At 37.1% G+C, this 15,598-nt stretch overlaps 1 protein-coding gene across 1 annotated transcript in view; it reads left to right on the top strand.

The window, feature by feature from the left end:
• The window catches only part of LOC103596472 (UDP-glucose:glycoprotein glucosyltransferase 2-like), a gene marked incomplete at its 3' end in the record, with an annotated part of 80,697 nt that overhangs the window by 13,958 nt on the left and 51,141 nt on the right, over positions 1-15,598 (top strand). The window contains exons 3-4 of the mRNA XM_008580110.1: positions 26-156; positions 622-734. Coding sequence (XP_008578332.1) covers positions 26-156; positions 622-734 — 244 coding nt within the window. The remainder of the gene's footprint in view (positions 1-25; positions 157-621; positions 735-15,598) is intronic.

Raw genomic sequence — 15,598 nt, forward strand, 5'->3', positions numbered from 1 at the left:
CTTTTCTTTTGATTTCTTTTTATAGAATCAGATTATTCTTATTACAACTTAATCCTGAAGAAAGCTGGACAATTTTTAGACAATTTACACATCAATCTCTTAAAGTTTGCTTTCTCTATAAGGGCATACTCTCCAACTATTCAGATGTTTCAACAGGTGTGTAAAAATACCCAAACTGTATTTGACAGAGGCGTGCTAGCACTGTACATAGAACTATTTGGCTCAAAACAGTCTACAGACTTATAATACTTGGTTCCATAGCCTATCATTGATTATTTTTTCATTGTTGTCATTGATTACAATATAATTGAATATATTATATAAATTTTATAGTTATTTGGGATAAGGAAATTTTGAGGACAGATCACCATTGATGTGAATTATAATGAAAATTTTAATAGAATTTTAAAAAATAACTTTGAAGCATGTATTTCCTAGGATAAAGATGATTTCGTTACAATATTTCTTAGATTCTACCTATCTGGAGATGTTTTTTACTTTAATTAGAGGAATAACTTAATAGTTGTTGATGAGTTATTTTAATCAAAGTAATGTGTGAGTTTTTTTAATCATATTGTAATTATCTACTACTGTAGCTAAATATAATCTTTGAAATCCTAGATTGCAGCTGATGAGCCACCACCAGATGGTTGTAATGCATTTGTGGTTATACATAAGGAACACACCTGTAAAATTAATGAGATTAAAAAGCTGCTGAAGAAGGCTACTTCAAGGTAAATTAATAATAGCCTGTAGTGAAAGACTTGGTTTATAAAGAGAGAAGAGAGTTGAAATAGCCGAAGTTTTCTTATAAAAAAATTTTAGTATTCTAAGACATTTTATGTTCAAGAATGTGATGTGTATTGAAAAACTTAATGTATCTGAGAGTATTTTATCTTGAATAGCTTTTGATTTTAGAATATAAATTATACTAAAATACCATAAAATAGATGAGATATGTTTTATATAAGCATAAATTGTTTGAAATAAACATGCAAAACTATAGATTTATTTGCACTATATCTCTTTAAATATAAACCAAACATATACCTGGGGAATAAGAAAATTAATAATAAAAACAATATAGATGGAGATTTTTTAAAATAATGTATTAGTCAAATAATACTTTTTTAAATAATATTTTTTGCAAGTATTAGAGTCTGGCAAAGCAGAACAACATTAATTTATTAGTGATTTTTACGAAGTAACACTTACCAGTGTATGTTTTATTACCTGATTGTTTATACTTTAAAAAGTAAAAAAGTTATTTCTTTAATTTTGAAGGGGCTCTTTATATATTAAATAGTAATATATTTTTAGTAATTCGTATTAATACTTCTGTCATTTGTTTCAGACCTTTTCTAATATTTTCTTATACTTCATTCTGATTTTAATATGGTGAAGGCTTATGTTGTTATGTAGCCAAATGTTTCCTGTGTGTGCGATTCTTACATTGTTTTTATTCAGACAGTTTTTCCCAAACCTGCTTGTGAGATTTTACTAATATTTTCCAGTAGCTTTCTTAAGATTTTTCCTTTTATTTTACTTTAAACTTTTAACCCATCCGTAATTTATTTTCATCCAAAGGGAAGGATCCAATCAGATATTTTTCCTAAGGTAGCTAGTTAATTATTGTATGTATTATATTTACATTATGATCTACTTAATAGCTATTTGGTCTGCTCCATTCGTTGCTTTATAATCCAGTATCTGACAGGGCAATTTCCTCTTCAGTGCTCCTTTTTTTCTCCAGAATTTCATAGCTCTTTGCATTTGTTGATGCTTTCAAATTAACAGTAGAATCCTTTTTTTCCCCCAAGTTAACCCCCCGAAAGTTCTAGTAGGGCTTAATTAGAATTATGCTAAACCTATTGGCTAATTTAGGAGGAATTTAAATCTTTATTATATTGAAACTTTCATGAGATAATATGGAATGTCTCTCTTCATACCTTCTTTTAAAACTTAAAATAAAAAATAATTGCTTTATTTTATCAATGATTTTTTTCATCTATTGAGATGAATAAAAAATTTTCTCATTGGGCATACTGATGTATTATGAAAATATAAAATGTTATACCTTCTTTACATTTCTCAGGAAAACTCATTAACAATATGGAATTATCTTAATTTCCTTTTGTTTTTGTTTTGTTTTCATGTTTCTGTATTACTATTTGAGATTAACTGTACATTTATTTAAATTATTTGACATCTTCAGTTTAGAGTCAGTCTAGCATTAGGCAACCACATTAATTTTATTCTGGATGAGTTAATATAACATAGGAATTATCTGTTCCTTTATAGCATTAATAGGCTCACTGTAAAATTGTTAGCACTAGTGTATTTTTTCCTTTCTTGGTCTCTTTTTAAAAGAAAATTTTGGTAATATTTAAAAGTTATGTTGTTACTGATATCTGGTGCCAGATTTTATAATTTTTGATAGAAACTAATATATCTGGAAGATTACAGAAAAGTTACCATCAAGCTATTGGGAGAGGCAGTCTGCCATGGGCCCTGTGAACCCTTGCATGTTTTTTCTTGGTCTGACCAGCCAAAAATGGAAGACCCTGTCCACTCTTTACCTATGCCATTTCTCAGGGTTTTGTTGGCAGTGAGCAACCCTGAAGAATGAGGTAACGTTTCCCTTCCAGGATGGGAGAGAGGGAGAGAAGGCTTGTTTACTTCTTGCTAAAAAACAAAAACAAAAACAAAAAACAAAAAAAAACAGTGGTTCCCCCAAGCCCAGTGTTCCTTAACTGAAACATACACCCACTGTTTGTGTAGGTCCATATTTTGTTACCACTTGTGGACTTGGAGGGCAAACATAATGCTCTTGAAGCTTTGTGTCATGAGGAATAAAGTCCTTTTGTCTTTGACTCAGGAGTCTCCTGTCTTCTGCCAGAATCCATGAAATGATAAAAGACTGACTATTAGTTTGTCAGTTGGGTAAGACCAAACTTTAGGCTTTTACAGTTCTTGACAGTTTTGGATATAAGGGTAGGATGTTGACAGACACATGGCTTTCTGCAAGAGGAAAGACAAGGGCCCCATGAGTTGGGGAGAAAAGAGGTCAACACTTAAATTTCTTCCCCACTGCCCACCTCTCTCTCCTTGTGAGATGTAGGTGATAGTCTCCTGATAACTGTGTCATAGCCCCTGACACATGCTCCTTGATCTGTGCTCCTACAGGGGAAGGTGCTCAAATTTGTACTGATACAGTGTACTATGTTTTGGCTTCCACATCTGAATATATAACTGGTATTGATATTTTACATGCTTACACTGTGAATGCTCATGAAGTCCACAGGGAGACTCTCTCATTCAGGGACTACCACATGGACTGTCTACTTCCAGGTGGTCCTGCAGAAACAACTAAGAATCCCAGGACAATGACAATGATAGCTATAGACATCATAACTGCTAGACTACCCAAGAGTCTGTTTCCAAGTACAACAGCACCATCTCTCAGACTCAGCCTCCAATTACACACCTTTTTAAAAAGCAGCTGTAAAAGTTCTTTTTGAAACTGAATGACTGACACAGGGAAGCCTTGTGACTTTACCATCTGACCTTTATATTTTGGCATAGGTCAACTAGGACTCAATAACTGACAAGGCAGAAGCAACCCAACAAGCCTCTCTCTGGTCCAGTGAAATTGGTATATTCAGGAGCACAGCTGCTTGGCCATAGAGTGATCTCAAGTGTGCATGAAAAAGTGGCAGCTACTCCTTTGGGGCAGACCAAATGCTCCATTCCACTACCTGAAGAAAAGTCACTGGCTCAATGAAGCCCTCAACTCACAATGGTTTCCCTACATATGGATAGGCCAGGTTACTGATATGTTCAGCTAAATTCAAGGCTGGCGGTGTTATGAGGCTGCTGCTATATTCAGCCAAGCAGTAGCTTTGTAAAACCAAAAACTGATATGGTCACGCTACTCAGTGGGCAGAACTCAAGACAGTCCTCCTCTCTTTGACCAAATCCCTGACCTCTTCATGAAACCTGCTACATTTACAATGACTCTTGAGCAAGAGCTATTGCCAATGGCCTACCTGTCCAGTTTGCCACTTGGAAGACTATAGACAGGCAGATTAAAGGTACCACTCTTTGAAGTTGTACACTGTGAAAATAAATTTCAGCTCCCCATCTGACAGTCTGGTTTACTTCTGTAGATGCACACAGTCTGGGCCCATTCTCTGAGTCTGAATGGAGACAAGCTGCTTATTAAGACTGCACGCAGCACCCAGATTACTTCCATTACTATCCAGATCCACCATTGTGTAGGCAATGGAAACACATTCACCATTATAGATTGGGAGCACAATAAAGGACTATTCAAATGTTTCTGTTGTAAAAGCTACCACAGCATATCTGACTTGTGACTTCTGCCCAGAAATATTTTGTTTTATACCACATTTTATAGGGCCCCCACCCACTTCAGCCAATTGGCTATGTCAGACCTTTGGCCCCATTCTTGATGCCATTATTGGTGCCTCATTGCTGTTGATACTTTTCCAAGTTATACTTTTGCTACATAAGTCCAGTCACCTAACTCTGGCCACATCCCTGTGGCCCTTGAATCTAAACTATTTCTGGCTTTCCAGAGCGTCTACAGTGTGATAGTTATGCACCTTATTTCACTGAGTCTACCAACATTAGGTCCGTAGTCAAAGTATTCAGTGGATATTCTGTATTCTCTGCCATCCTCCTACATCTGGTTTTATGAACACTGGAATGGCCTCCTCAAAAATAAATTCAGAAAGATTTGATTCTTCCTCTCTCACCTCTGCCTGATGGGCACAGAATGTTTCCTTTGAGAATAGGAATTGTTTTTTGGCCCATCTGTTGCCTCTGGTAAATATTTACAGTGACAACAAACATCAGCAGTGTAAAAAAATAAGTGATTCATTTTCAGAAATGACTTATCTGATGATGTTTTAACTGATTCAGGCCCAGCTCAAAAGGTGTCTGCCTGGTCTAGCACATTCCCGGAGGGTTGCTGAACAGATAGAGCTCTCCTTGAGATGGTAATTAGTTACTAGCCAATATTGTTTTCTTCATTCCTGGGTGTTTCTCCTTTCACAGGGTTTTAGCAGGCCTTTTTCACAGATATGTCCTGAGCCCTCAGACAAAGAAATTTCTTACAAGGGGGTAATAAATTTTAGGTGCCTTCCGGGAAGATTGTTCATCCTGTAGTACGCAGCCAATGAGGAACTGGGGGAGGGACTTGCATACTCAGGAATATTGCTTCCTACAGCCCTTTTCTGTGTTCCTGCCCTTCATACACCCAAGCCTTATAAGGCCGTAATTAAAGTCACACTTTGCCATACCTCATGTCTCTATGTCCATCCTTTGGCATTGGATGGGTGAGGACATTTCTCACAAACAGGTGGGTTTCAACTGTCTTGTGCAGATTATAATGGATAATGGACTGGCCCTAGACTACTTCCTATCTGTCTGAAATAGGATATACTAGTCCCCTTGGGACTTATTACAGTTGTCTGAGTCTGGGACCCTGAGGTCTTGGTCATGGCTAATACTCCAGAGTGCCTTCATCATGCTGCTTAGGTTTCTGGTGGTAGTAGCCTTAATGAAATACTGAGGAGAAAAATTGAACACATCAGTCCTAGCCTCTGTTGGTCATCAGAATGGCCAGTGGAGTGGCATACTCTTTAAAAATTGAGTTTCACCAAGAATTTGTCAGGCCAAGGGGTGGATTGTTGGGAGAGGCAATCCACTATAGCCCCTGAATGTCTTGCTCAGTATGCCAAGACTGTGGGGTCCTGATTGCTCTTCACCCAGGCTGTTTTTCAAGGTGTTTCCAGAGAGTGACTCTGAGGGATAAGTTAGTATCTCCCCCAGGACACATTTTTTTTTCCTTTTTGTCTTTTTTTTTTTACTGACCGGTAATGGGATCGCAACCCTCGGTGTCGCGCCCGCACCGGGGACTGGCAACGGGATCGCCACCCTCGGTGCTACACTCGCACCGCACTCAGCCAGTGAGCGGGAACTGGTCTCCACATGGGATCCGAACCCTCAGCAGGAGCGCCTCCACACTCCCAAGCGGCGCACTCTCCAGTGCGCCACCGGGCCAGCCCTCAGGACACATTTTCACAGATAAATTTCTAGAACTGGAATCATTAAGGAAGTATGTGTATGCATTTAAAATTGGTACTTCAAAATTGTTCTCCAAGGATGAGTGTCTGGAGGCCAGGTGTGGGGAAGTGAGAGAAATGTGGAGGGCTGATGGATAAGAAGATTGATCCGAGTCTGGAAGGAGAGGTCGAGCATGAGCTAGGAGAATTTGAGACATAGCACGGTTTTGACAGAGAGAACGCGTCCAGAGATAGAGGCCTGAACAAGGAATCTCTACAGCTTTTGCCGTTTTGGTACCATAAAGAAAACCAAACCAAACTGAAACAAAAAACACAGCAATCCTGTGACATTCTTCTGGCTCTTGGTCAAAAGTTCTAATTCGAAAGGTCTCCTCTTTCTTTCCTAGACATTCTGACTCCCCAAAGGAATTAGGCAGAAAGCATCTTTCTATCTGGGAAACATTAATCTTCACCATGTACTTTTCTCTGGTCAGAAAGAGATGTTTTCTCCAAATCATGTTATTTCAAGAAGGAAGCAGAGCTGCCTGCAACCCTGAGCTCATTTGGCTTTCTCCACAAAGTCCAGAGCTGGCCTTAACCTTGGCGGGTTAATGTCCCCTGACACTGCCTCTGGCAGTGACATTCACAGACTGCCTCAGAAAGTTTCGAGTAGCCCAGAATCTTTCAGCCAAACAAAACAGCAGTGATTTAAACAGATCATCAGCTACTTTTATCATAGTGGCAGCTGGCACACTGTGAACATTCAATAAGTATTAATCAATAGCTATCCAGTGATAAAACTCTCCTATCCCAGACCAGAGGGGCACCCGGCCAGAGAGGCCCAAGTCCCATGGAGAACACGTGCCCTGCAGCGCCAGCACGCAGCCAAGCAGGTAGGCCTCGCCACTGCCAGACTTCATCCCCAGCCCGGCTGAGTGCGCACCGACCAGAGAGGCGCCTCCCCAGAGAGGCCTGAGACCTGCGGCAACCACATGCCTGAGGTGCCAGCAGATGACCCAGCAGACAGTGAGGCAGCCGTGCCAAATTGGCATCCCAGGCAGGATCCTAACAGACAATAGTGTCAAACCAGTAGACCGTGAAATCCCTTGCCACAATGACTAAACATTAAAGGAAAGATACCAGAAATATGAAAAATCAAGAAAGCACACCACCAAAGGGTAATAACTCTCAATATGTAGATCCTGTAGAACAAGAAGCCCTTGAAATGTCTGACAAGGAATTTCGAGTGATAATTCTGAGGAAACTAAATGAGATACAAGAAAACTCAGCTAGACAACACGATGAAATGAGGAAAAGTATACAGGACCTGAAAGAAGAAATGTACAAGGAAATAAATGCCCTGAAAAAGAATGTAGCAGAGCTTGCGGAGCTGAAGAATTCATTCAATTAAATAAAAAACACAACAGAGAGTTTAACCAGAAGGCTTGCAGAAGCAGAAGAGAGAACTTCTGACCTTGAAGATGGCTGTTTGAAATAACACAGGCAGAAAAAAAAAAAAAGAAAAAAGAATTCAAAACATTGAAGAAAACCTAAGAGAGATATCAGACAATCTTTAGTGCTCAAATATCTGAGTCATGGGTATTCCAGAAGGGAAGGAAAAAGGAGATTGTGTTGAAAACATACTCAACAAAATAGTGGCAGAAAACTTCCCAGATATAGGAAAAAACACAGATCTTCAGATTCAGGAAGTTCAAAGATCCCTAAACATATTCAACCCAAAAAGGTCTTCTCCAAGACATGTTATAGTCAAATTGGCAAAATTCAAAGACAAAGAGAGAATCTTAAAAGCTGCAAGAGAGAAGCGTCAAATCACCTATAAGGGAGTCCGCAATCAGACTAACATCAGACTATTTATCACAAACTCTACAAGCCAGAAAGTAATGGGATGATATATTCAAAATACTGAAAGACAGAGATTGCCAGACAAGAATACTCTACTTCACAAGGCTATCCTTCCGAAATGAAGGGCAAATAGTATATTTCTCAGAGAAACAAAAACTGTGGAGTTCACTATCACATAACCACCCTTAAAAGAAATTCTCAAGGGAGTACTGGGTTTGGTACCTGAAAAACAACCATCACTGCCACTTATTTGTGGGAGCTAAAAATAAATAAATACACAAAAAACGGGGCAGCGGGGAAGAAGGCATAACAGTTACAATTCCTTGAAATTGATAAGACAAGCAAACTGAAAGGACATATTTGGGAGGGAGTGGGGAGAGTGAGGAGGGAGGGAGGTTTCAGTAATTTCCCACAATAGTCAACCACAGTGTATTTTGACAAAATAAAATAAAATAAAATTTAAAAAATAGGTAAAATAAAATTAAATTAATAAAACATAAAAAGTACAGTTTCAACAAATAATATGACAAACAAACTAACAAGAAAGTTTGAGCACTACAGAGGTGGGAAAAACAATCAATAAAACTGTACCTAAGAAAGGACATTGTTGGGAGGGAGGGGGGAGAGGGAGGAGGGAGGGAGGGAGGTTTCAGTAATTGGCCACAATGATCAACCACACTGTATATTGACAAAATAAAATAAAATTTGTAAGAAAAAATAAATAAATACTAAGTAAAGGAGAGAAGAAAAGATGGTACTAATAACTTTTAGGTTTGGTGGGGGAGGACTACTTAAGATGGCACCACCCAAAGATACTCAAAATGGCGGTTCCCGCCCTATGAGATTTCCCCATAAAATAAAAAGACAAAGGAACTCATAACTGCAACAGAACTCCATGTCATTGGTCCCCTCTGAAACCCTACTTTACATACTAAGGGAACCAATAATTGCAAACGTAAAAATCACCTAATTAACATAAGGCCTCAACAACTCCCACTGGACATTTCATTTAACTCCTCATTAACGTAAGCTATGGCCACTCAGAACAACACAACTCATCACAAGAAGAAATATAAGTCCAACGCCTAGGGGCGAGGTGAGGCTAGGTTCTATCTATGCCTCCTCTGCGTTGCTTGTGCCAATAAGCTCCTTCTAGCCTGATTTCTCATCTTGGTGTCAATTCTTTCTGAGCCTTTCAATAAACATGAACATTGCTGCAGCATGCTAATGAAGATTGTGTGTTTTGAAATCAGACAGAATTGGATTCAAATTCTAGCTTAACTACTTACTAGCTGTGGTACCCTGGGCAAGTTATTTGATCTTTCTTGGGCCTATTATCTGTACTAGAGGACAAATTCCAGCTACTTCCTGGAGTGTCCTATGAATTTACCAAAATGGCTTGCAAATCTAGCACAGCATGAAGCACGCACACGTGGTGCTCAAGAAATGGTCATTTTTCCACTGACTTCTGAAAACCTGTTTAAAATACTAATCAAGAATAGGGAACCAAACATTGTATGGTGTGCCACCAGTAATGGTAAAAGTTGGAGGTATATATCTAATCTATGTAATTGTACATATATTGACTATTTCTAGAAGGATATCCAAAGACCTGATGGCACTGGTTGTCTCTGGAAAGAAGTTCTAGATGTCAAAAGTATAATGTTTTATTTTGCTGTACATATAAGAGGCCTTCAAAAAGTTCATGGAGAGATTATCTCATAATTCAATTTTTCCACAAACTTTTTGAAGTAACCTCATATATGTTGTGGTATTGTTTTTTGTTTTTGTTTTTTACCATTTGTGCATAACTCTTTCAATAACAAACTAGTTATTTTAAAAAATATAAATCACAGATACATTTGGAGTACTCACTTTTGGTTATCTCTAGTACATCATGAAACAGTGGAATTTAAAAATTGATAATACAAATTAAAACTTGATACACTGGGTGCATGTCTTTTTGGTGTAAATTAATATAAAAATACATCGAAAAATTAAAGTGAAAAATTTCTGCCCTCATAATTGATGAACACTCTTCAATGAAATGAAATATATTCCAAATTAATAGAAATACTTAAACATACTGATTTTTTATCACTTTCTGTTGATTCCCTCAGGTTTCGTATATTAGATCTGTACAGGATTTTTTTTAAATTGAAACATATTGATTGTATATATTTATGGGGTACAGAGTTATATTTCAATACATGTATACAATGTGTAGTGATCAAATTGGGGTAGTTTAGCAAACATAAAAATTTATCATTTCTTCGTGATGAGAACACTTAAACTCCTCTCTTTTAGCCATTCGAAAGCATACTATAAATTGCTGTTAATTATAGATGCCTAGAACTACTCAAAAGACCTATTTTTTCCTATCTAGCTGTAATTTTGTGTCTACTAACCTCTCGCTATCCACCCTCCCTCCCCTTTCCCACCTCTCGCAACCACAAGTCTACTCTCCAAGACTCTTTTTCATTAACTTTGGGGCTCAGAAAATGAAAACCCAAAATACTGCACTTTAACATGCTGAGTTAAAGCAGCTGTCTCAAGAGCTTTTTTTTTTTTTTTTGTCTTTTTTCCATGTCCGGCTACGGATCGCAACCCTCAGTGTTGCCCCCGTACCGGACGGGATCGGTCCGGGATCGCAAGCCTCGGCGTTGCTCCCGGGAGCCGGTCTGTACGTGGGATCCGAACCCTCGGATGGGAGCGCTGCCGCGCTTCCCAAGCGGCGCACTATCCAGTGCGCCACCGGGCCGGCCCCTGTCTCAAGAGCTTTTTGACCTCCCCTTCAACTCATCTCCCCTCACATCCTCTCAACCCTCTGTTTCTCCAGAGGCACAGCTTGAGGCTTTTTGCTGATATTCCTTATCTTCCATCCCCTCCCTGAAATTTCATTATCTAGCCCAGAAAAGAAGAATAAGGAACCAACCACACCTGGACAGACATTTTCACAAGATAATGTCTGCCTCTCAGGCTCATTCAGATTCCAAAGAGAATCATTTACAGGTTAATTTCTGTCTCCTGAATCCATTTATTCCTCCTAAAAAATATTTACTACCCCTTAAAATTGCCACATTTCCCCCATATCTCCTTCTCCTATGAAGAAGGGTATGTAAGCATCTGCACCTCACTGGGTTATTTGGTAATCATTCTCATGCAACTCCCTGGTGCTTATACACGTTAAATAAATCTGTATGCCTTTTCTCCTATTAATCTATCCTCAGTTTATTTTCAGGGACCCTGCATAGGGTGGAGGGGAAGTTTTCCCTTGGCCCCTACAGTTGACATATCATTGCATCAAATTTTATACCATGTTTATAGTTTATATCACATATTTATTATTATAGTGTTTTTTATGTGAAGAAGGCTATCTTGTAGGCAGAAATAGAAAATATTCTCTTTACATGTTTTCATTCTTTCACAGTGGTTACAATATTTACCTGTGCACAGGATTAAAATTCTCAAAATCAAAATTTTAAATGGAAATTTAATCTTTTTAATCAAAAAGTAAATTCAAAAATAATGTTACTTTTTTTTAGCTAAATAGAAATAAAAACTTTTAGTGATAACACTGTTCTACTATGTACAGAAACATTCCTTTAATATTCATAATGAACTTGTTTGGTTAGAAACATACTTTCTACAAAAAACTGGCAATTAAGGTAATTTTGTTTTCTGATATGGCTAGAAACTTGTACAAATTACAACTTCTAAAAGAAACTCAAATTTCTATTTTATTATAGATTAAATTGTTTGTTATAGATTAACTTATTTTAAAAAGTGGCTAAATTAATAGTTCTTGGTTACTGACAACTTACTTTCAATCAAAACCACTCAAGTGCTCAATAAATCTTACTAACAATAATTCAAGATATTTCCACTAATTATTTGGCTTAAAGTTTATGACATTATTTGTTATCAATATAGAATACTATGTTTATTTCAAGTTTGTAAATGAAATCAATTCAAGCACCCTCACATTATAGTGGTTTATAGTTTGGCTCTTGGAGTATGTACATTCTTCTACTTTATTTTAATAAACTTTTTATTGAATTATAAAAGCTTTACACATTCATCCACTTTTATTTAATTATTATTATTTAATACAAGATGCAATTTTTAAAATATTGCTATCAATGTTTGGATATTTGAAGCATGAAATAAGTAGAATTTTAACAGCCCGAAATAGAATTCTGTTTCACTATTAATCTCTTCTGGAACAGATGAAGAGACATGAATTTTAAAAAAAAGAAACTGGATTCATTGTCGTTCTTCATAGAATGCTAATAATGCTAAAAGAGCATAATACTAAATTCATACTTCACATTTGAAAAGAGAAGCAAAAAAGATTCTTAAACTGGATGAAACTAGTAAAATTGTTCTCATAAGTTTTAACTGAAACCTTGGAACTCAAATGGCACTGATATACCAGTAGGATTATCATTTTTAAAAACTGATGTTATCAAATCAGGGTACCTATATAGAATATCTTACATTTCAGTATTGGTCTGAGAGATTCTTCATTCAAATTTACTATTGGGAACTAGAAAGGCTGCTAATGAAACAACACTAGTTAGATAAATCTTGAGGTTGAATATAAAAGGAAAAATTAAAAGAAATGCAATATTTTCCAGGCAAATTCCAGGACAAAAGTAAAGACTCATCTACCATTTGTTCATAAGTCTGTGATAGAGGGAACCTTCCCTACGCATACTTTTCAAAGTTTGCTTCTATGAGTAATTCAGGAACTGCTTGGATATATCAGAGCTAGAAAAATTATATCTATAGAGATTAATGGATAAGAAGGAAAACAGTCTTTAAAAATTGGGATTACACTTAAAAGTACCAATTTTCATTTGTTGAATTAACTAAGATTATAAAGGGACATAATACTAATTAAATTTGTGAGAATTTTTTAAATGGAGTGTAAAACCAGCGTTCAGAAGAACAATTTTTTTAAAAATTATACTTTATTTTGTCAATATACAATGTGGTTGATTATTGTAGCCAGTTACCGAAACCTCCCTCTCCCCTCCCTCCTCCCTCTCCACCGTCCCTCCCAACAACCTCATATCTATTTGCTTGTCGTATCAACTTCAAGGAATTGTAATAGTTGTGTCTTCTTACCTCCCACCCCCCAGTTTATTTGTGTATTTACTTATTTATTTGTAGCTCCCACAAATAAGTGAGAGCATGCGATATTTCTCTTTCTGTGCCTGACTCATTTCACTTAATATAATTCTCTCTAGGTCCGTCCATGGAGAGCATGCGATATTTCTCTTTCTGTGCCTGACTCATTTCACTTAATATAATTCTCTCTAGGTCCGTCCATGTTGTTGCAAATGGCAGTATTTCATTCTTTTTTATAGCAGAGTAGTATTCCATTGTGTAGATATACCATATTTTCCATATCCACTCATCTGATGATGGACATGTGGGCTGGTTCCTACTCTTAGCTATTGTAAAGAGTGCTGCAGTGAACACTGGAGAACAGGTATACCTTCGACTTGATGATTTCCATTCCTCTGGGTATATTCCCAGCAGTGGAATAGCTGGGTCATATGGTAGATCTATCTGTAATTGTCTGAGGAACCTCCAAACCATTTTCCATAAAGGCTGCACCAATTTGCAGTCCCGCCAACAATGTATGAGGTTTCCTTTTTCTCCGCAGCCTTGCCAGCATTTATCATTCACACTCTTTTGGATAGTAGATGGTGACATCTCAACATGGTCTTGATTTGCATTTCCTGAATGCTGCGTGATGTTGAACATTTTTTCATGTGTCTGTTGGCCATTCGTATATCTTCCTTTGGGAAATGCCTAGTTAGCTCTTTTGCCCATTTTTAAATTGGGTTCCTTGTTTTTGCTGTAAAGTTGTTTCAGTTCCTTGTATATTCTGGATATTAATCCTTTGTCAGATATATATTTTGCAAATACTTTCTCCCACTCTGTTGGTTGTCTTTTAACTGGTAATTGTTTCTTTTGCTGTGCAGAAGCTCTTTAGTTTGATATAATCCCAGTTGTTTATTTTTCCTTTGGTTGCCCGTGCTTTTGGGGTCATATTCATGAAGTCTGTTTCCAGTCCTATTTCCTGAAGTGTCTCTCCTATGTTTTCTTTAAGAAGTTTTATTGTTTCAGGGTGTATATTTAATTCTTTAATCCATTTTGAGTTGACTTTAGTATGTGGTGAAAGGTATGGGTCTAGTTTCATTCTCCTGCATATTGATATCCAGTTCTCCCAGCACCATTTGCTAAAGAGGCAGTCTCTTCCCCAGTGTATAGGCTTGGTGCCTTTGTCAAAGATCAGATGGCTGTAAGTGTGTGGGTTGATTTCTGGATTCTCTATTCTATTCCATTGATCAGTATGTCTGTTTTTATACCAGTACCATACTGTTTTGGTTATTATAGCTTTGTAGTATAGTTTGAAGTCAGGTAGTGTTATGCCTCCAGCTTTTTTTTTTTTTTTTTTGCTCAGCGTTGCTTTGGCTATGCGTGGTCTTTTGTTATTCCATATAAATGTCTGGGTAGTTCTTTTCATTTCTGAGAAAATGTCATTGGAATTTTGTTGGGGATTGCATTAAATTTGTATATCACTTTGGGAGTATGGACATTTTCACTATGATGATTCTTCCAATCCAAGAGCATGGGATATCTTTCCATCTTCTTGTGTCCTCTTTAATTTCTCTAAGCAGTGGTTTGTAGTTCTCATTATAGAGATTTTTCACATACTTGGCTAACTCATTCCTAAGTATTTTATTTTTTTGGTGGCTATTGTAAATGGGCAAGCTTTCTTGATTTCTCTTTCTGCCTGTTCACTATTGGAGAATAGAAATGCTACTGATTTTTGTGTATTGATTTTGTATCCTGCAACTTTGCTGAAATCATTTATCAACTCCAAGAGTTTTTTTGTAGAGGCTTTAGGCTGTTTGATATATAGGATTATATCATCTGCAAACAGGGACAGTTTGACTTCATCTTTTCCAGTTTGGATGCCCTTTATTTCCTTCTCTTCTCTGATTGCTCTGGCTAGTACTTCCAACACTATTTGGGCATCCTTGTCTAATTCCATCCATTCAGGATGATATGGGCAGTGGATTTATCATATATGGCTTTAATTATGTTGAGTTTCCATCTATGCCTAACTTGTAGAGAGTCTTCATCATGAACGAATGTTGAGTTTTATCAAATAGTTTTTCAGCATCTATAGAGATGATCATATGGTTCTTGTGTTTGATTTTATTGACATGGTGTATCACATTTATTGATTTGCATATGTTGAACCAATCTTGCATCCCTGGGATGAATCCCACTTGATCAAGATGTATAATTTTGAGTATGTGTTGCTGTATTCTCTTTGCTAGTATTTTATTGAGTATTTTTTGCATCTATATTCATCAAGGGTATTGGCCTGTAGTTTTCTTTTTTTGTTGTATCTTTACCTGGTTTTGGTATCAGGGTGACATTTGCTTCACAGAATGAGTTTGGGAGAATTGCCTCTATTTCAATCTTTTGGAATAGTCTGTAGAGAATTGGTGTCAATTCCTATTTGAATGTTTGGTAGAATTCTGCTGCGAATCCATCTGGTCCTGGGCTTTTCTTTGTTGGGAACCTTCTGATAACAGCTTCAATCTATTTTA

The sequence above is a fragment of the Galeopterus variegatus genome, unplaced genomic scaffold (assembly GCF_000696425.1).
Source record: "Galeopterus variegatus unplaced genomic scaffold, G_variegatus-3.0.2 Scaffold2021, whole genome shotgun sequence".
Taxonomy (NCBI): Eukaryota; Metazoa; Chordata; class Mammalia; order Dermoptera; family Cynocephalidae; genus Galeopterus; species Galeopterus variegatus.